Raw genomic sequence first — 19,398 nt, 5'->3', positions numbered from 1 at the left:
GGCAGAGATCAATGTGAACTAAGCTGGCTGGAAAATCCCCGGAACGGGGGCATGCGACCCGGGAAAGGCACCTGGCTGGGAGCTGCAGCCAGGGAGCAGCAGGCTGCCCAGGGCAGTGGGGCGCTCGAAGGCGTGTGCTCACCCAGGCGCACCCTGGCATAGAGGCTGCTAGTTGCCACCAATCCTCTGGTCCTCCAATCCCTTCCCAAGTACCCCCGCTGTACCCCCTGTGCCCCCGCTGCCCAGAACAAGCGGTTCTGAGGAGCCCTAACTCTTGATGCTTAACTTATGAGCAAGGGGCTCTTCTTTCCTTCCACTCTTCTGCTGTCACACCCTTCCTTCCTCTCTCTCTGCCTCGCTCGCTCATCCCTTCAGCTCTCCCTCGCTCCCCCCTTTTCTGCACCTCTCGTAATCCGCTCTGAGCTCACCAGCCCCAGGCTGCTGGGCGGACCAAGCTGCTTGCGGGATGACGCCAGCTAACCAAAGGCTGCCGCACCTGGGCGGGGGCACCCAGCATGCCAGCCCCAATGCCCCGCTTTACCTGGCTGTACTCACCAGGCGGCAGAGTCCAGGCAAGGGGAGCAAGCGCAGGGAGCCGCCGAGGAAGTCTGCAGGGAGAGACAGCGAGAGAAAGGGGGAAAGAGAAAATTAATCATCCAAGAGGCTGTCTTGTGCGGGAAGCTGGGATCTAAGTCCTGGCAGAGAGGAGCCAATAAGGAGCCAGCAGGGAGAACTGGCCCATCCGGCAGGGAGGGAGAGCTAGCCAGTGGGGCCAGAGCAGGGTCCTAGAGTCCAGCATCTCTGTGGGGGGGAGGCCGGGGGTCTAGGCGCCAAGGCCCCTGCAGAGCAAGGGGGACAACTGCAAGGGAGGCGGGCAGACAGAGGGCCAGGGGCTCAGGGCCATGGAGATAGGGGGAGACAGAGAGATGGGGAGACAGGCAGGGAGGGACAGAGGTGTGTCCTGTAAGCTCCCAAGCTGCCACCCGAACCCAGGGTTTGTCAAGGCAAATGAGGGATCTGGGACCGATTCTTTTTATTGAGGTCGGGGGGAGGGGGAGGGCAAGGCTGGCAGATGGACGGAGGACAGACGGACAGTGCCTCGACGCTATGGTGACGGTGTGTTAGAACTATGACAGGTGGATAAAGGAAGAGTGTATCTGGGGATAGGCGATAGATTAGATTAGACAGAGAATTGCCTACGGGGGCGGGCAGGTGTTACAAAATAGCTAGACAGACCGTGCCTTTGGGGGCAGAAGGGAGGGAGAGCAGCGTGAGTCCAGAGGCAGAGCCGGGTACCCCGCATGGCTATTGGCAGAGAGGGCTGGGCAACGCCTGGCCTGGACGAGGCTTTGACACCGCTACCCGCAGAGCGCCCGGTGTGGGACTCTTGCTGGGGATTAGCTCAGCCAATTCAGGCCCGTGCGACCTGCGCACCCTGGTGGCGGGGTCTGTAAGAGCTTCCCCTACCCTCGGTCCTGGGCTACCCTGGCGCTGCCCGCCTGTCCCAGCCAGCGAGCAGAGCTGCTGGCAACGCCTCCACTGGGCACAGGGTCAATGCCAAGCGACTGATTCCTGAGGAGAGTGAAGGTATGTGAGCGTGTGGACCCCCCTCCCTGTCCCCCTGAGCCAGCCAGCCCCGCAACCTGGGGCTGGATTAGAGTCAGTGCCCCCTGAGGGGGGGAGAGGCCCTGTATCCCTGCGACCCAAGAACTTCTTAACACCAACTGTCACGAGGGCCCAGAGGTATATCCTGAATCTGGTAAGTCCACTGTGGTTCACCAAAGACCGTCACGCGAGGTCTCAAAAGAAAGCCAGTGTCCCACATCCTGGGGAAGGGTATGTACGGATAGTACATCAGGAGCTAGGGCTGTATATGGACAATATGTCCATAGAGCGTGGTTCCAGTCCCCAGCAGGAGCTCCGCTCGCGGGAGGTAAGAAACGGACAGCCCTCTGTCGGGATGCAAACTCAGCGCCGTGTGCTGACACGACAGATGTCATTTACACGCAGAGCCAGCACAGAGATGTGAAGTCAAGAGGAAAAATACCCCTCCCTTCACGAACACCAGTCCCTGCTGCTCTGCAGTGATCAGCACAGGCCCCAGGAGGCGCTGGCGAGTCCTGCAGGGTGGGAGAGAGAAGAGGATGTGGACGGCAAAGGGCACCAGCTGGTCAGCAGGAGCTGGAAGCAATAAGCAGCGACAGCTATGCGGAAAGGATTGCCCCTGGGGAGTGGAGGCGGGATACCTTGCAAGGGTGCCGATGTGTCTCCAGGGCTTTCATGTCCTTGTCTAGCTCCTCACTTAGCTGCTTTAGCTCTCTCTCCAGCAACACCTGGTTGGGGGGAAGATGGAGACAGCGTGTGTCAGGGCCCAGCCGGCACACCGCCCGGTCGCGCTCACGGAGGGGCCGATGCCAGGGTATGACCCTGCCCGGCGGTGCCGGGGTGGTGGTGGCAGGGATGCACTTCGGCATGGTGCCCCAGCGCCAGGACACCGCAAAGGCGCATCGGTACCGCCCTGGCATGGTGTGGCGTTGCCACGGCGACGGGGCGTGGAGGTTCCACGGGGTGAGGATGCCCCGGCGCTGTGGCCCCATGGTGCGGCTCTTTCCCTTTCGGCACCAGAGCCTTTGCTGACCAGTTGAAACCTCCGCCTGACCTCGGCGTGGAAGCGGGGGAGGGGAAAAACAAAGCACCATGGAAGCCAGTAAACACAGCTGCAGAACAGCTGCGGGGTGGGCTGGGAGTGCACATTGCAGGGGAAGGGCCATCGCTCAGCCACAACCCCCTTCCCCCCCTCAGGCCTTTAGCACATGCTCACTGGGCTGCACCCCAGGGCGGAGGGCAGCCCCGGCTTTGCTAGCGCGTGCCCGGCACATGCCCCGGCCGTCACAGCTGCACGGCACTTACCTCGATTGGCTGGGACGGCGGGGGAGGCTCCGTAGGAAACGTTGCCAGGGGCTTCTTAGGCTGCAAAAGTCAACAAGTGGGCAGCAGTCAGCAAAGCACCCGCTCTAGCAGGGACTGGGAGAAGGCGGATCCGCTCCAGCCAGGGAGTGAGGCAGGATCATTCCCTCCCCGGCCCACCCCGGTGGTGCTCCTGCCACTCCCGCTGACTGTTCTCCAGCCACCTCGCTCCCTCCAGGAGGATCCCAGGGTTCCTGCAATGTAAGGTGGGTGGTGAGCCCGCCCTGGGCGTGGGGCAGGGAGCCAGCAGCCCATCTCTAGGAGGGGCCGGTGTGGGGAACGCGTCCCTGCGGGGGTTGCCTGCACACTGAGCGAGGCCAGCGGGGTGTCACGGGGGGCTGGACTCAGATCCCATGGAACAAGCCTAGAGGTGAGGGGAGCCAGGCACTCCAAAGGACCCCTTCAGCGTCCACAGAGAGGGGGATTGGGTTTGGCTCAGGGGGCCGCAGGGAAAGTCCCTTGCAGAGGGAAGACACTGATGGGACATAGCAGGAGATGGGGTAGGAAGCGGGGGGTAGAGGGACACTGGGGAACCTGAGATAGCGGCAAGCAGCCGTCTCAATCCCACAGCCCCCATAGCAGCTTGGGGGCGGGGGGGAAGAGCACCAGGAGGCTCTTACCAGGCTCCCTGTCTCCAGCTCCTTCAGAAATTGGTACCAGCTGTCAGCACTTCCCGCCAGGGGCTCTGCAGCCTGCAGTTGGGACAGACAGAGAGCCACACGAGCACATTCCTACGTCAGGCCCCTGCCAGCACTCCCGGAGCCGCAGCCTGGGGATCTCACCCTGCACAGGAGCCAGGCACGTGGCAGGGTCTCCCGTAGCCTCCCATGCGCACACACGCGTGCTAGCGTCCAGCAATGCATGGGCATGCAGCGCGGCACGCCATGCACACGGCATAGTCCCCCGGCAGCCTCATGCAGACACGTACACACACATGCTAAATGTCCTGTGCACACACGTACACGTCATGCCGGGCCACGCTGTCACCCCCCATGCCCATGGAGCCTCAGGCTCTGCTTCCCAGCCTTCCCACCCAGTGGCACGGAGCACAAGCCAGACTCCAAGCCAGAGATCAGGCGGGACCGGGACACAGTAAGGCAAACAGCCCGCTGCAGCTCTGGGGCTGACCCCTGGAGCAGCGCTGGCACAAGGGGCCGACCCAAGACGGATCCCAAGAGTCTGACAAGATCAATGCGGCTTTCTCCAGCAGGAAGACACCACTGCAGCTACAGGGAGAGCAGCCGGGACTCCGCTTCCCCGCTCGGGCTGTCCTGCGTCAGTGCAGACCCCCTGGAAAATGCCCCCAACCCAAGAGCTAGCCAGTATAATGGAGCTAAGGTGTGCGGAGACACGTCTGTGCCAAAGGAAATGCCAAGAGCCCCCCCCACACACACACACACAGAGCAGGCACGGGGAGGGGGGGGGCGTGCTCGGGCAGGGAAGGCTCCTTACTGGATTGGGATGGTCAAAGACTGACGATTTCCCGGGTTCGTAGTTGAAAATGCTCCTGGGCTCCATCGCGGCATCGTTGGCTGCCTCCTGGCCCCTCCTGCAAGGAAAGGGAGTGGGGTGAGTGCAGCTCTGCCCTGCTGCCTAGCTCCCAAGGGCATCCCAAGGTGTTTGCAAAGGGCACAGCTACTCCCTTCATCCCTCTCACAACAGGGCTGCACGCCCCCTGCCTCCCGATCACGGGCCACACGGAGGGGCAGATGCCCTCCCACCACTCCCTGCAGCACAGAGGCTGTGCTGGGGCATTGCGATCAGCAAGGGGGAGAGTGCCCCCTGCTAAGCCGGCCACCCCACTCCCGATAGCACGGCCCCCCTACTGCTGCACTGGGGCCAGTGCTAACTGCGAGGGGAGAGCACCCCCTACTGAGCCACCCACCTCTATAACACAACACCCCTAGGGCCATGCTGGGGCATTGGGATCAGCACTGACTCGGAGGAGGGAGTGCCACCCACCCGGCCCCTGGCAGCTCAGCACCCAGGTTCCAGGTGCCCTTACCCCTGGCCTCAGGGCTGGGAGTTGTAAGAGGCACTTGAGTGGCTGTTAAGACACCAAGATTTTTCCTTTAACAGCCATCCCATCATTGCAGACCCTTCTGAAGCAGGGGGACTTTGCCCCGTGGCGGCTAAGCTGAGTACCAGGTGGGTGTAATCATGTGGTGGGGGGTGGGAAGCTCCAACAAACTTCATTTTCCAAGCTGGTGGAGGGTTTGTTTGGAAGGGGAACAGTCCCTCCCTGCCCTTTGCAGCAGGGACACACCTGTCTGGGCACAAAGAACAGGAAAAGCCTGCGTAGATGAGGTGGCATTTCTTTCCACACAGTGCTGTTATCCTGCAGAACACGCTGCTGCAGGATGTTGCTGCTATGGCCAGTGGTTTGAAATTTGGATTCCTCGCTTTATTCAAAGAGACTCCGCACCTGCACCCTTAGCCAGGGTCAGATTAGAAAGGCCCTTGGTCCTCATCTTTCAGGGTACAAGCTGATCAAGACCCAGGGCCAGAAAGGCATAGAATCATAGAATATCAGGGTTGGAAGGGACCTCAGGAGGTCATGTAGTCCAACCCCCTGCTCAAAGCAGGACCAATCCCCAACTAAATCATCCCAGCCAGGGCTTTGTCAAGCCTGACCTTAAAAACTTCTAAGGAAGGAGATTCCACCACCTCCCTAGGTAACGCATTCCAGTGTTTCACCACCCTCCTAGTGAAAAAGTTTTTCCTAATATCCAACCTAAATCTCCCCCACTGCAACTTGAGACCATTACTCCTTGTTCTGTCATCTGCCACCACTGAGAACAGTCTAGAGCCATCCTCTTTGGAACCCCCTTTCCGGTAGTTGAAAGCAGCTGTCAAATCCCCCCTCATTCTTCTCTTCTGAAGACTAAACATCCCCAGTTCCCTCAGCCTCTCCTCATAAGTCACGTGTTCCAGTCCCCTAATCATTTTTGTTGCCCTCCGCTGGACTCTTTCCAATTTTTCTACATCCTTCTTGTAGTGTGGGGCCCAAAACTGGACACAGTACTCCAGATGAGGCCTCACCAATGTCGAATAGAGGGGAACGATCACAGTCCCTCGATCTGCTCGCTATGCCCCTACTTATACATCCCAAAATGCCATTGGCCTTCTTGGCAACAAGGGCACACTGTTGACTCATATCCAACTTCTCGTCCACTGTAACCCCTAGGTCCTTTTCCGCAGAGCTGCCGCCGAGCCATTCGGTCCCTAGTCTGTAGCAGTGCATTGGATTCTTCCGGACTAAGTGCAGGACTCTGCACTTGTCCTTGTTGAACCTCATCAGATTTCTTTTGGCCCAATCCTCCAATTTGCCTAGGGCCCTCTGAATCCTATCCCTACCCTCCAGCGTATCTACCACTCCTCCCAGTTTAGTGTCATCTGCAAACTTGCTGAGGGTGCAATCCATACAATCCTCCAGATCATTTATGAAGATATTGAACAAAACCGGCCCCAGGACCGACCCCTGGGGCACTCCACTTGATACCGGCTGCCAACCAGACATGGAGCCATTGATCACTACCCGTTGAGCCCGACAATCTAGCCAGCTTTCTATCCACCTTATAGTCCATTCATCCAGCCCATACTTCTTTAACTTGCTGGCAAGAATACTGTGGGAGACCGTGTCAAAAGCTTTGCTAAAGTCAAGGAACAACACGTCTACTGCTTTCCCTTCATCCACAGAGCTAGTTATGTCTTCACAGGAGATGATAATGCACACTGGGGTGGCACAGGAAGGGTTTTGTACTCATCTCTAAACCATCACGCGTTGGCCACTGTCAGAGGCAGGATAGCTGGTTAGATCAGCCACTGGTCTGTTCCAGCCTGGCACCAGGTTAGATTGCAGAGCTGCCTGGTCAGTTATTTGATCTGGCGTGGCAGGAAGTGGGACACTGAACTGATGAGTCATTGATCTATTCCGGGGCAGGGATACCAGCCTAGAGGCCTGGCTCTTCCCCTCCGCACCTCTGGCTTGCTGCTCCTCCCCACTGGAGAGGTGTGCATGTCCCGTCCCCCCAAGCACTCCCACGTCTATACTCACCAGCCCAGGCCATTCTGCAGGTAAGGAGAGCCACTTGGAGCGGGGCCCTTTTGTGCAAGCGCTGGAGGGCGTGGCTCTGGGGGAGACAAACGGGTCAGTGCCCAGTGTGGAAAGGGGTGAGGCGCAGACTCCTGGAGGGACAGGCAAAGGATTGTGTCCTCCCACAGGGCACCATCCCAGAGCCCAACACTCCACCCCGAGTGTAGAGAACTGAAACACCAGCCACTTGCTCTCTGTGCACAGGGGGCTGCAGGGCCTGGTGAGGGCCTTCCCCTATGAACACCCCAAGCCCTGCTCCCTGTGAACACGGGGGCAGGGACTGGTGAGGGGAGCTGTGGTCCTTATGGACACACCAAGTCCTGTTTTCTATGAACAGGGGGGCAGGAAGCTGTGGTCCCTAGGAAGGCCCCAAGCCCTGCTCTCTACGAACCATGGTTGCAGAGAGGGGTGAGGGGACCCCCAGGCCCTGTTCTCTGTCCCGATGTTAAAGGACTTGATACTTCCCATCCCCAGCGAGCAGGTTGTGATGCTTACCCACGCAGTGGTGGAAATCCCAGTCCAGCTGCGGTTCTGGAAGAGGAGGGAGATTGGTGTGAGCAGGTTCCCGTATGGGGCAACGTCTGGTGTGGCACACGCTGGGGGTGCAGAAATCAGCACCCCAGCTTGGGATCTTCCCTACCCTGTCAGCAAGCAGGACAGGGGGGGAGGCCCATGGGAATTCTGGGAGCAGCAGGGATGTGGCCAGGAACAGGCGCAGGGGAGTGGGGCGGTGGGGACTAGTCGGTCCCTGACCTCTGTCCCAGGATAAGGACAGACACATGTGGCAGGGGAGCTGGCAGAAAGACACTGACTCGTTACATACCATGCGACGGGGGGGAGGGAAGCGTGGGAGGGCACGAGAGGTGCGTGGCCTCGCTCTAGCCGAGCTGCTGCAGGAAGGCCCCTGCACCCAGCGTGCGGCTCCAAGGTTTGCCGAGGGAGGAGGTGACCTTACCCGGGAGCTTGCGATGGATCTGCTGGAACATGCTCCGGTACCAGTCCCGGGGCCGGTCCACGCTCTGCCGTGGGAAGCAAACACACAAGGCATCAGGAGCAGCAGCCCGGCAGCAAGGAGACTAGCGGGGAGCAGAAAGCTACAGCGGGGTCGATATGCCACGGCTGGCGGGGGGCAGGGAAACTGGCCCCAGCCAGGTGTCAAATGATGGCCAGGACATTGCATTTAACTCGTATGCATAAGACGCCACCTCCTGCAGCACAGTGCCCCCCAGCACGACACTGGGACACTGGGGTCAGTACGGACTCCCAGGGGATAGCGCCCCCTACTGATCCTCCCACCCCACTTCCTGGGGCACAGCACCAGCTTGTGCCCCGCTAGGGCCTTGGGGTCAGCACTGGCTGCAAGGGGAGAGTGTCTCCTCCAGAGCCCCCTACCCTGCAGCACTGCCCCCCTTTGCACCGCACTAGGGCACTGGGATCAGAACTGACTGCGAGGGGCCAGCACCTCCTATATGCTTCCCTTCCCCGCAGCCCAGCCCAGCAGTGGGGTTTCTAAAGGCCCGTTAAATCCACTCCCTCCCTGGACTCACGGATCGTGATGCAATCGGCATCCCTGTCTCATCCACCGGGCCGATCCCGTCGTACTTCACCCATCGCTTGTCCTTCCTCTTGCTATCCCTGGTCCAGGTGGCAGACCAGGGGGCTGCGCGGGGCACAGGCGGAGGGCCGTTCTCCAGGGGGCTCGTTGCCGACCCAGCCGGGAGGGGAACAGACACTGCCTGAGAACTCAGCGTCTTCGTTTCTTTGGCAGGCCAGGTCTGGTACCAGTCGCTCACTGCAAGCAAGGCGGGGAGAGACAGACAGAGAGATGGGGTTCAGGGCATGGTCAGTCAAAGACTTATGGGTCCTGCTATGCCAGAGGGCCTGGGTGGTGAGCACAATGGCAGCCCCACTGACAGCAAGGCCCACGTCCCCTGGACAGACACACGGGCTGACAGACAGACTGCCACATCAAGTGTCCAGATGTGGGGCCAGGAGTCCAGGGAACCCAGAACAGCCATATTATTTTTAATGGGAGGCCTCAGCTCCCCACTCAGTGTCTCTTCCCCACCACTCTTTAAATGCAGTGCTGGGAAAGGCAAATCTGAGGCTGGGTTCAGTCCTTGCTCTGTGAGCTCTGGGGGCAGGGCTGTGGTGGCGATGGGCTGCTCCAAGTGGGGACGTGCCCGGCTCCCCTGACTGCCCGGTACTATCCAGCTCGAGAAGGGGGCACATCCGTTCTGCCACTAAGGGGCCACACCTCTCTCCCTGCCCCCAGCACATTGCCAGAGGTGCCTCCCCAGGCTGGCTGAGCTCGGTGGCTCCCCCAGGCTGCCCCCTGCTTCGTTACTCAGGGCTGGTCTGGGAGAGGAGCTGGGCCTAAACCTGGCGCAGGGAGCGGCCTGGATTTGAGCTTCTCCTGCTTCTCAGCCCCTGAGAATGCTCTGTGCTCCGCCCTTTCCTGGGACCTCCGGCTTGCAGGCAGACGGCCGCTCCTAGGGGGATGCACTGAGACAGCTGCACCTTGAGATCTGGGCCTCCAGTCACACGGTCCATGGTCCTCAGAAACGGGGCTGGCTGGAAGGGCTTTTGAGCCAGAAGGGGCTCTCCCGGGCCTCTGAGCCCAGCACTGTGGGCCACCATCCCTGGCTGGAGTTACCTGAGCTCCTGGGGGTAGCTCTCCTAGGCTCGGCAGTGCCATTGTGGGGAGACGTGTCACGGAACTCAAAGTTCAGGGTGTTGGAGCCGCAGTTATGGATCACGGGCACCTATGGGGGAGGGAAACAACATGGTTCTGCTATGCAGGGTGCAGCAGGGCCCAGACAGTGGGCACGAAGGAGTCTGGATGCAGGGGAGTCAGGGGTCAGGGCACAGAGGGCACTGGGAAGTGTGGGTTACAGCAGGCATGGGGGAGCTGAGGGGCAGAGGAGTCACAGCACACTGGGTGCCAGGGAGCAGGTGCTGGGGTGATTCGGAGGCAGCAGGTGCCAGAGAAGTTGAGGCCTCAGTTTCCCCTCTCTGATTTTGGAACTAGCCGCACACAACAACAGGTGGGGAAGGAGTCTGGACTTCGATTGGGGGCTGAACGTGTCTCCTGCCCATCCCTCCTCAGACATGGGCCCCACCACTGCATAGCAAAGAGACTCCCCCTTGAGCTTCCCCAGGTCATCGGTTCAATTCTGGCTTAGGCTGGCCAGCACCAAAACCCATTGCTGTCCAACGACCGCTCGGCGGCCCCTGGGAGAGGCTGGTTGGGTGGGTCTCAGTCCAGTGGGCGAAGCATCTACAACACAAAGGCCACCGTCCCCATCGGCATCAGTCACCCCCTTCATGGGCAGCCCCGGGGAAGGGCCAAGGGCTGAATGGGCCTGAGGGTCGGGGTGAGGCACTTGGGTGGGGCAGTGTGTGGGGGAAGCCTGGGCTGTCCCTGTGAGGTCAATCTCCAGGACTGCCCATCTGGCCCCAACCACTATCTTTGGGACAGAGACCCAGCAGGGCTGCTAGCTTAGGTGGCTCTGACTCCAGCACCACTCTCCCCATGCTGTGTAAGCAGCACCCCCAGCTCCCAGGGCTGGCATGCCATTGCTCCAGACAGGGCAGGGCAGGGCAGGGCAGGCTTCACTCACCCTGGGTCCTCTGTGTCGCAGCGGGACCCACATGGATGGCTGAGGGGATGTGGCCGTGGGGGCTGCCGGGCTTCTGGCAGCAGGAAGGAATTCCCTCTTCTGGAAGTGGGATGGGACGAAGTCTTTCAAGCTGGGGCCCTGGGGCCCCTCAGGGTTCAGGCAACCCCTTGCCGTGGCATGGGGGGCTGGAGAGGAGAGACTGTGGGGAAAGCAGCCGCTGCCCCCTGCTCCTGCTGGATGTGCACCGTGTCTCTCCCAGAGATGGGGATTCCCAGCTGCCCTGAATGTCCCCTGCAGGGGCGCGGGAAGAGAGAAGTTGCCGAGGAGCGGTGCTTTCTGCGCAGCAGGCTCCAGTCCCCAGCCATGCAGGAGAGGTTCCAGGGGTCGCACCTGTGGGAGGGGCAGGAATGAGTTCACTCTTGATGAGAGTAGGAGGCTGACACAGCCAGGTGCTGGGCACGTTTCTACCACCGTGCACCAACACCCAGCCAGTGCCCCTCCGTCCTGTTCCAGCCCTGGGTCTCCAGCCCAGCTCTGCCGGTCCTGTCCTGCAGTGCCTCACCCCCGTTCAAGCTCTGGACCCCCTCCCGGCTCCCGTGGGTCCCTCAATCCCAACCCTCAGCCCCTCCTGCTATTCCAGCCGGGAGCTCCCCACATCAAACAGCTCTGCTGGTGCCTCTCAGGCCTGCCCTACAGTCCCCTCCCTCCATTTCCTGAGCTGGGGGCCACACCTTGTGTTTGTTGTGTATGGAACGAAGATGGGACTCCCCTGAGCCATCCCCGCCGGGGCCCTGAGCTGGGAAGGGACAGGGGCCCAACGCTCTGACTCCTGAGCAGGCGTTCCCTCGCCACCTCGCTTTGCAGCCACCATCGCCCCAATCCGACTGCCCGCCCACGAGCAGCCCCGTGCCATCAGCACTGAGCACCTGGCGACAGGCGCAGCGAAGGGGGAGAGACCTCAAGCAGGTACGGTGTGGCTGGAGCACACAGGCGTACAGGGAGTCAGTGGCAGAGCCGGGAATAGAACCCAGGAGTCCTGGCTGCCAGGCCAAGATCTATTAGGGCCTGCTTTGTCCCAGCAAAGGACCGTTCCCAGCAGATGGCTCTCGCTACACTGACTAGTACAGAGGCTTCCCAGGGGAGCCAGTTCCACAGCATGGGCCGCTTGGGAGCGTTTCCTGTTATTCGCACATCGACCCTGCGATGGTAAAAACAACAGGAGCTCAGGGGAATCAACGCCTTACGCTCCGGGGCTGCAGTGTCCCAGATCCGGCTGCCTGGAACGCCATTGCTGTCTCATGCCTCTCAGCTGCCCGGAACCACGGGGCGGGAGGGTGGAGCCCGGGGGTCAGCACAGCAGGGCTCTGCAACACAGAGGGAAAGAGATGTGGCCGCGGCCCTGAGCCTGAGCCAGGATGGAGGGCAGGGAAGGCATGGGTTTCGCTGGTCGGGAAACTGGGGTCCAGCTTGCCTGTCCCTGTTCATTCCACCCCCATCCAGAGGCCGGATTCCACTGCCTGGCAGCGTCATGCCTCTACCAGGGCCGCCGGGCACTCAGGCTGGTGAGGGCGCCTACGGCACCAAGCCAGTAGCCAGCCAGGGCTTTGGGGCTGCAACATCATGCTCCGAGGGCAAGACAAGACCCAATGAAGCAGCAGTGGCCCCACAGACAGCAGGATCAGGGCCTGGGAACCTGCTGAGTCCTGCATGCAGAGGCAAACTGGGGCTCCCAGGGTGCGGGGATCCAACAGTGCTGGCGGGCGGCAGGATGGGATTTGGAATGGCTTCAGTTTCTTTCCTTCCCAGCTACAGCTCTCCCCAGGCGAGGGAGGCAGAAGGGGAGAGCCTCTAAATCCCAGCTCCAGAGAGATCCTGGCCACAGCTGGGTGCCAGCCCGTCAGCGCTGCACACTGCGCTCTTGGGAAACAAACCCCCCCGCCACCATGACTGGTGGGGGTCCACCGCGAGGTCAGCGCCTACCTCCTTTCCCTGCCAGCGCGAACGTTGTGTCTGGCCATTCCCTGCTGCTATGACAATGCCACGGCCTTGTATTCAGCCCTGAACAACAAGCTACAGTCGGAGCTGCTGCCGGGCTCCACCATCGTGGGAGTGGCAGAGCCGTCTGGGGGCAGCACTGGGTTAACAGAAGGGAGGGGGCCGTGTCTGGGGCCGGGGCTCACGGGGAACAATCCAGGGAGGGCTCGGAACAGCCAGAGCAGTCGGAGGGTCACTCGGCCCTGCCTGATGGGCACCCCCAGAGGGTGACACCTGGCTACACCCAGCCTTTCTAGAGATAGGGCCCTGGCCCTGCACTGTGGGGCCTGGTTTCCCTGCCCTGCTCTGGTGCTTGCCCGGGACTTGTGGGGTTCCCAGCAAAGCCCCTCTTGAGGAGCCTTCCCCATTCCCTGAACCTCTCCCGTGTAAGCCCCCCACCCCCCCATTTTCTCCACGCCAGGCTCAGCAGCCACCTGCAAAAGCACCGCAACACCCCTGTCCCTCTCCAAGCCTGGGGAAGGCCAGCGAGGTGACAGTCCCCTCCTGGAGGCAGCCCTGACTGGCAGAGCTGAGCATGGAGCTAAGCCAGCACAATTAGGGCAGTGCCACTCATTGGGGGCCCCCTGTTGTCTCTGGGGCACCCCCCTTGGCTAGGAGTTTTGTGGGCAGATTCCAGCCCCTCGTCTGTCCATGGCGGGCAGGAGGCGGGGCTGAGATGGGACGAGGAGAGCCCCGACCTCCAGGCTAAGTTCGATGGAGTGGAAAGCGCAGACCCATCGCCGAAACCCTCTTGCTCAGGACGGAGCCCTGCACCACAGCCAGAAGGGCCGTGGGCTCGCGGAGCAGGGGACGAGGAGAAGCCGGGGGCCCACACACACACCTGGCGCCATTCCCCAGCAGCCATGCCCATTCCGCACGGAGCAGAAATCCACTTCAGACTCTTCTCCGCCCTGGCCCCCCAGGGGCTGCACAGTCCCGACAAGGGGGCGCACTGACCAGCTCTTTCCGGGAAGCCAGCAGGCTTCCCTCAGCCCTGTTCTGCCTGCCCAGTGGTCGGCACAGCAAGCATAGGTGCAGGCTAGAACACCAGATGCAACAGCGTGGTGTTATTTATATAGCATCCACAGGGCGCTCGGCATTTAGCAGACAGAGCCTTGCCCTGAAAACCTTGCAACCTAAGGGGGAAATACACGGTTTCCCAGGCTTTTCCAGCCAACAGAAACACAGCCGCTCACATGGGACTCCAGCCCAGCACATGTGCGGGCGACAACTCATTAACCCTGTAGTTGCTGGATTAAAATAACTGTGCACAAAGAGCCGGGGAGAAGGAGCCAGGTTGAAGTGAGGATATGGAGACTGGACAAGGAGCCTGGGAGCCAATGGGAACGGGGAACATCGGTGTGTGGGGGTGAGTGGATGAGGAGCCAGGAGGAGGCAACTGGGATTGGCTGGGCCAGGGGTTTTAAGGAGCCAAGGGGTGGAAGGGTGAACTGGGAAGGGCTGGGCAAGGAGACTGGGACGGGGATGAGAAGCTTGAGTAGTGGAGACTGGGACCGGCGAGGTGAATAGAGTGGAAATGGGACGAGGAGTCAGGGGTGCAGAAGAGACAGGACTGGGACAGGTTGGAGGGGAAAGGGCCCACTGCAGCGCACTCCCCTCCAGGGCCTGGAATGGAACCCAAGGTCCACCTGGAGGATGACAGCCTATTACTGCTAACGGTCACTCTGTTAGCTCAAGCAGCAGACATCTGCGTGGAGGCTCTAAAGGCTCCCTCCTGTCTTTAATGACATGATCACATACTACTCTATGTGAGTACGTGTACATAATGCAATACTACACAAAAGAGAAGAACCAAAACCCATTAGTAACTGACGGAAACAGACACCAAAACATTGTAGTATTTGTGGTTGCATCTGTTTATCACTGTTTAGTAGAGCCCTAAACGCAAACACACACTCACCCTGTCTCTTTTATCTCCCTCGCCCACACTGGCAGCTCTCTGGCAGCACACAGGGAGATGCAGCTGCCAGTTCCCACCCTGCAGCTTTACCCTGCATCCTTGGGCCCAGATGTCTCTGGCACTGTGGCTGTTAACTCAGCAGGGAGTGAGCAAGACGGGGAGAAGAGGGAGAGGGAAGAAACCAGCCTGAGGAAAAGAGACTCTGGCCAGATCTGCCCCCAACTTCCAACCACCAACAAACCCAGCTGGGATTCCCCTGTGGGCATTACTGTCTCAGCAAAAAGCCTTCTCCCCAGACATGGTCCTTAATGCAGACCAGTCTTTCTCTCTCTCTCTCTCTGTTCCCAGCCAGCTTGCTGCTCCCTCCCTGCAGCCTTGCTCAGAGGCCGGGAAGGGGACGACCCCAGGTGGGTACGCAGATGCCAATGCCCAGGGCAGAGTGGAGGGGCAGGACCACAAGGAGGATCCGTTATTCCCCACCAGCATCTGAGGTTGCCACCAACTCATCTGTGCCTGGAGCTGCAGCTCCAGCTCAGGCTTGGGGGGGGTCTGCTTGCTGGTACAGGGCCAAGTCTCCCCCACTGCTGGGGTGAGGCGCAGGTGTGGAGCTGGAGTCTCCAGTGCACGGAAACCACATCACTAGGGCATGCGCTCACTGTTCCCGGACCAGTGTGGGCAGGAGCCCTGGCACCAAGATCTGAGCAGTGCCTTCCCCATGAGTCTCACTCTGACCTCCCTGCTCCCCTTACTGGGAGGGGACACCCCTTCTTTTAACCTCAGCACCCCCATCCTGCCAGCTGGGCACCCCCCAACTCCAGGGATAGTCCCTCAGGCTGGATGAAACTCGATGCGCCGGTTTAGCTCTGGCAGGAGAATGCTGCCCTGCAGGGGGGTGCGGGTGGGGGAGGGTGAAGCTTTTGGAGTGCCGCTGGTGTGCAAATATTTCCAGAGCCAAGTACCATCCCAGTGCAAACACTGCAGAGAAAGGCAGGCCCAGAGAGAGGGGGCTGGAGCAGCGTGTTGGAGCAGGAGAACAATCCGGAGCGGAGGGACAACCCACCAGCTCTGGGGCTGAGGGGATGAGTCACTGCTATAAAACAGAGCCGGGCCTGGCACTGCACCCAGGGTAGGGGAGCAGGAAAGGGGGAATGTGTCCCAGTGTCTCTCCAGCTGCTCCGCTCTTCCCAAGCAGCACACAGGTCCCTTAACCAGCCTCTCACCCTCACTGCCCCTTAGGTACTGAGCTGCTCAACATACAACAGAACCAGGACTCCTGGGTTCTACTCCAAGCTCTGGGAGGAGTCGTGGGGTCCAGCGAGTTAGAGGAAGGGGCTAGGATCCAGAACTCCTGGGTTCTTTTCCCTACAATGCCACTGACCTACTGAGTGACCCTGGGCCAGTCACGTTCCTTCTCTTTTCTTCAGTTTCCCCATCTGTGAAATGGGGACAGTATCTATTTCCCCAGGCACAAGGGGGTTGTGAGAGGTAATGAGTTAACACTTGTGAAGAACTCGAACATGCCGGTGGTGCTGCGGCCATACAAACTCCACACTGCCCCCTGCACTGGAGCACGGCCTTTGTCTTCATCCAAGAACTTCTTACCTGGTCACCTGAGCCATCAACCTCTTCCTCTACAGTGCTCCCTCAGCTCCCCATCTCCTCCCTCGCGCTGCACCCCATCCCCCGCCTCCAACCCCACTGCACCCCTTCCTATGACCACCCCACACTGCTCCCCATCCCCCGCCTCCAACCCCACTGCACCCCTTCCTATGACCACCCCACACTGCTCCCCATCCCCCGCCTCCAACCCCACTGCACCCCTTCCTATGACCACCCCACACTGCTCCCCATCCCCCGCCTCCAACCCCACTGCACCCCTTCCTATGACCACCCCACACTGCTCCCCATCCCCCGCCTCCAACCCCACTGCACGCCTTCCTATGACCACCCCACACTGCTCCCCATCCCCCGCCTCCAACCCCACTGCACCCCTTCCTATGACCACCCCACACTGCTCCCCATCCCCCGCCTCCAACCCCACTGCACCCCTTCCTATGACCACCCCACACTGCTCCCCATCCCCCGCCTCCAACCCCACTGCACCCCTTCCTATGACCACCCCACACTGCTCCCCATCCCCCGCCTCCAACCCCACTGCACCCCTTCCTATGACCACCCCACACTGCTCCCCATCCCCCGCCTCCAACCCCACTGCACCCCTTCCTATAACCACCCCACCCCCCGCCTCCAACCCCACTGCACCCCTTCCTATGACCACCCCACACTGCTCCCCATCCCCCGCCTCCAACCCCACTGCACCCCTTCCTATAACCACCCCACACTGCACCCCATCCCCCGCCTCCAACCCCACTGCACCCCTTCCTATAACCACCCCACACTGCACCCCATCCCCCGCCTCCAACCCCACTGCACCCCTTCCTATAACCACCCCACACTGCTCCCCATCCCCCGCCTCCAACCCCACTGCACCCCTTCCTATGACCACCCCACACTGCACCCCATCCCCCGCCTCCAACCCCACTGCACCCCTTCCTATGACCACCCCACACTGCTCCCCATCCCCCGCCTCCAACCCCACTGCACTCCTTCCTATGACCACCCCACACTGCTCCCCATCCCCCGCCTCCAACCCCACTGCACTCCTTCCTATAACCACCCCACACTGCTCCCCATCCCCCCACCTCCAACCCCACTGCACCCCTTCCTATAACCACCCCACACTGCTCCCCATCCCCCCACCTCCAACCCCACTGCACCCCTTCCTATGACCACCCCACACTGCTCCCCATCCCCCGCCTCCAACCCCACTGCACCCCTTCCTATGACCACCCCACACTGCTCCCCATCCCCCGCCTCCAACCCCACTGCACCCCTTCCTATGACCACCCCACACTGCTCCCCATCCCCCGCCTCCAACCCCACTGCACCCCTTCCTATGACCACCCCACACTGCTCCCCATCCCCCGCCTCCAACCCCACTGCACCCCTTCCTATGACCACCCCACACTGCTCCCCATCCCCCACCTCCAACCCCACTGCACCCCTTCCTATAACCACCCCACCCCCCGCCTCCAACCCCACTGCACCCCTTCCTATAACCACCCCACACTGCTCCCCATCCCCCGCCTCCAACCCCACTGCACTCCTTCCTATAACCACCCCACACTGCTCCCCATCCCCCCACCTCCAACCCCACTGCACCCCTTCCTATAACCACCCCACACTGCTCCCCATCCCCCTCCTCCAACCCCACTGCACTCCTTCCTATGACCACCCCACACTGCACCCCACCTCCAACCCCACTGCACCCCTTCTCACAACCACCCCACACTGCTCCCCATCCCCCGCCTCCAACCCCACTGCACCCCTTCCTATAACCACCCCACACTGCTCCCCATCCCCCCACCTCCAACCCCACTGCACTCCTTCCTATAACCACCCCACACTGCTCCCCATCCCCCCACCTCCAACCCCACTGCACCCCTTCCAATAACCATCCCACACTGCTCCCCATCCCCCCACCTCCAACCCCACTGCACCCCTTCCAATAACCATCCCACACTGCTCCCCATCCCCCCACCTCCAACCCCACTGCACCCCTTCCAATAACCATCCCACATTGCTCCCCATCCCCCCACCTCCAACCCCACTGCACCCCTTCCCACAACCACCCCACACTGCTCCCCATCCCCCAAGCTCCAACCCCACTGCACCCCTTCCTACAACCACCCCACACTGCTCCCAATCCCCCAAGCTCCAACCCCACTGCACCCCTTCCCACAACCACCCCACACTGCTCCCCATCCCCCCACCTCCAACCCCACTGCACCCCTTCTCACAACCACCCCACACTGCTCCCCATCCCCCCACCTCCAACCCCCCTGCACCCCTTCCTATAACCACCCCACACTGCACCCCATCCCCCCACCTCCAACCCCACTGCACCCCTTCCAATAACCACCCCACACTGCTCCCCATCCCCCCACCTCCAACCCCACTGCACCCCTTCCAATAACCATCCCACACTGCTCCCCATCCCCCCACCTCCAACCCCACTGCACCCCTTCCCACAACCACCCCACACTGCTCCCCATCCCCCAAGCTCCAACCCCACTGCACCCCTTCCTATAACCTTTCCAACACTGCTCCCCAGCCCAGCCCATCCACCCCCTTTGCACCCCACTCTCCCATGAGGTCCCCATCACCCACTCACCATTCCCAGCCACCCCTACATGACCCAGGCAGAACCGGGCAGGCATTGAGAGGGCAGCGATGAACCCTTTGCAGTTCACCTTTAACAGCTGCTGATCTCTGGCTGCTCCTGGCTTTGAACCCCCAGGCCACGGAGCGCCCTGCAGTGCAGGCTGCCAACGCCTTGAGCAGGAGAGGACAGGACGGGCTCCGAACTGCAGCCTCAGGCCAGTTGCTGCCCCCCTCTCTCCCTGAGGCATTCAGTGGCACCGCCCACGGCCCTGCCAGCCTCTTGCCTCTCTGTAGAGGCTGCCTTTGTTACAGCACAGGACAAAGGCATTTGCGGGGGAGGAGGGGAAATTCCTTCTCCAGAACCAGCCCTGGCCAGGGTCTCGGCCCAAGGCCCAGCCTAGGTCCTTGCTCTCCGGCTCACTCCCTCCCTGGTGTAGAGGGCACCGTTCCCATCCTATTGGACGCAGCTGGGTGAGGCGCTGCCATGGGGATTTGGCACAGAAGCCTCTGCACCAAGGGGTGCCCAAGGCAAC

At 61.1% G+C, this 19,398-nt stretch overlaps 1 protein-coding gene across 4 annotated transcripts in view; it reads right to left on the bottom strand.

The window, feature by feature from the left end:
* Positions 1 to 19,398, bottom strand: part of SORBS3 (sorbin and SH3 domain containing 3) — a 39,662-nt gene that overhangs the window by 11,025 nt on the left and 9,239 nt on the right. For 3 of the 4 annotated variants that reach the window (XM_074940061.1, XM_074940062.1, XM_074940060.1), the window contains exons 2-13: positions 11,931 to 12,050; positions 10,687 to 11,076; positions 9,720 to 9,828; positions 8,611 to 8,855; positions 8,019 to 8,082; positions 7,559 to 7,594; positions 7,025 to 7,100; positions 4,420 to 4,516; positions 3,588 to 3,659; positions 2,911 to 2,970; positions 2,247 to 2,333; positions 556 to 608 (exon numbers count right to left, since the gene is read on the bottom strand). In XM_074940061.1, coding sequence (XP_074796162.1) covers positions 556 to 608; positions 2,247 to 2,333; positions 2,911 to 2,970; positions 3,588 to 3,659; positions 4,420 to 4,516; positions 7,025 to 7,100; positions 7,559 to 7,594; positions 8,019 to 8,082; positions 8,611 to 8,855; positions 9,720 to 9,828; positions 10,687 to 11,076; positions 11,931 to 11,975 — 1,334 coding nt within the window. In that variant the 5' untranslated portion in view covers positions 11,976 to 12,050. The remainder of the gene's footprint in view (positions 1 to 555; positions 609 to 2,246; positions 2,334 to 2,910; positions 2,971 to 3,587; positions 3,660 to 4,419; positions 4,517 to 7,024; positions 7,101 to 7,558; positions 7,595 to 8,018; positions 8,083 to 8,610; positions 8,856 to 9,719; positions 9,829 to 10,686; positions 11,077 to 11,930; positions 12,051 to 19,398) is intronic. The other variant, XM_074940063.1, reaches the window with a different exon arrangement.

The sequence above is a fragment of the Natator depressus genome, chromosome 26 (genome assembly GCF_965152275.1).
Source record: "Natator depressus isolate rNatDep1 chromosome 26, rNatDep2.hap1, whole genome shotgun sequence".
Lineage (NCBI taxonomy): Eukaryota > Metazoa > Chordata > Testudines > Cheloniidae > Natator > Natator depressus.
This window is presented reverse-complemented; position numbering and strand designations above follow the sequence as displayed.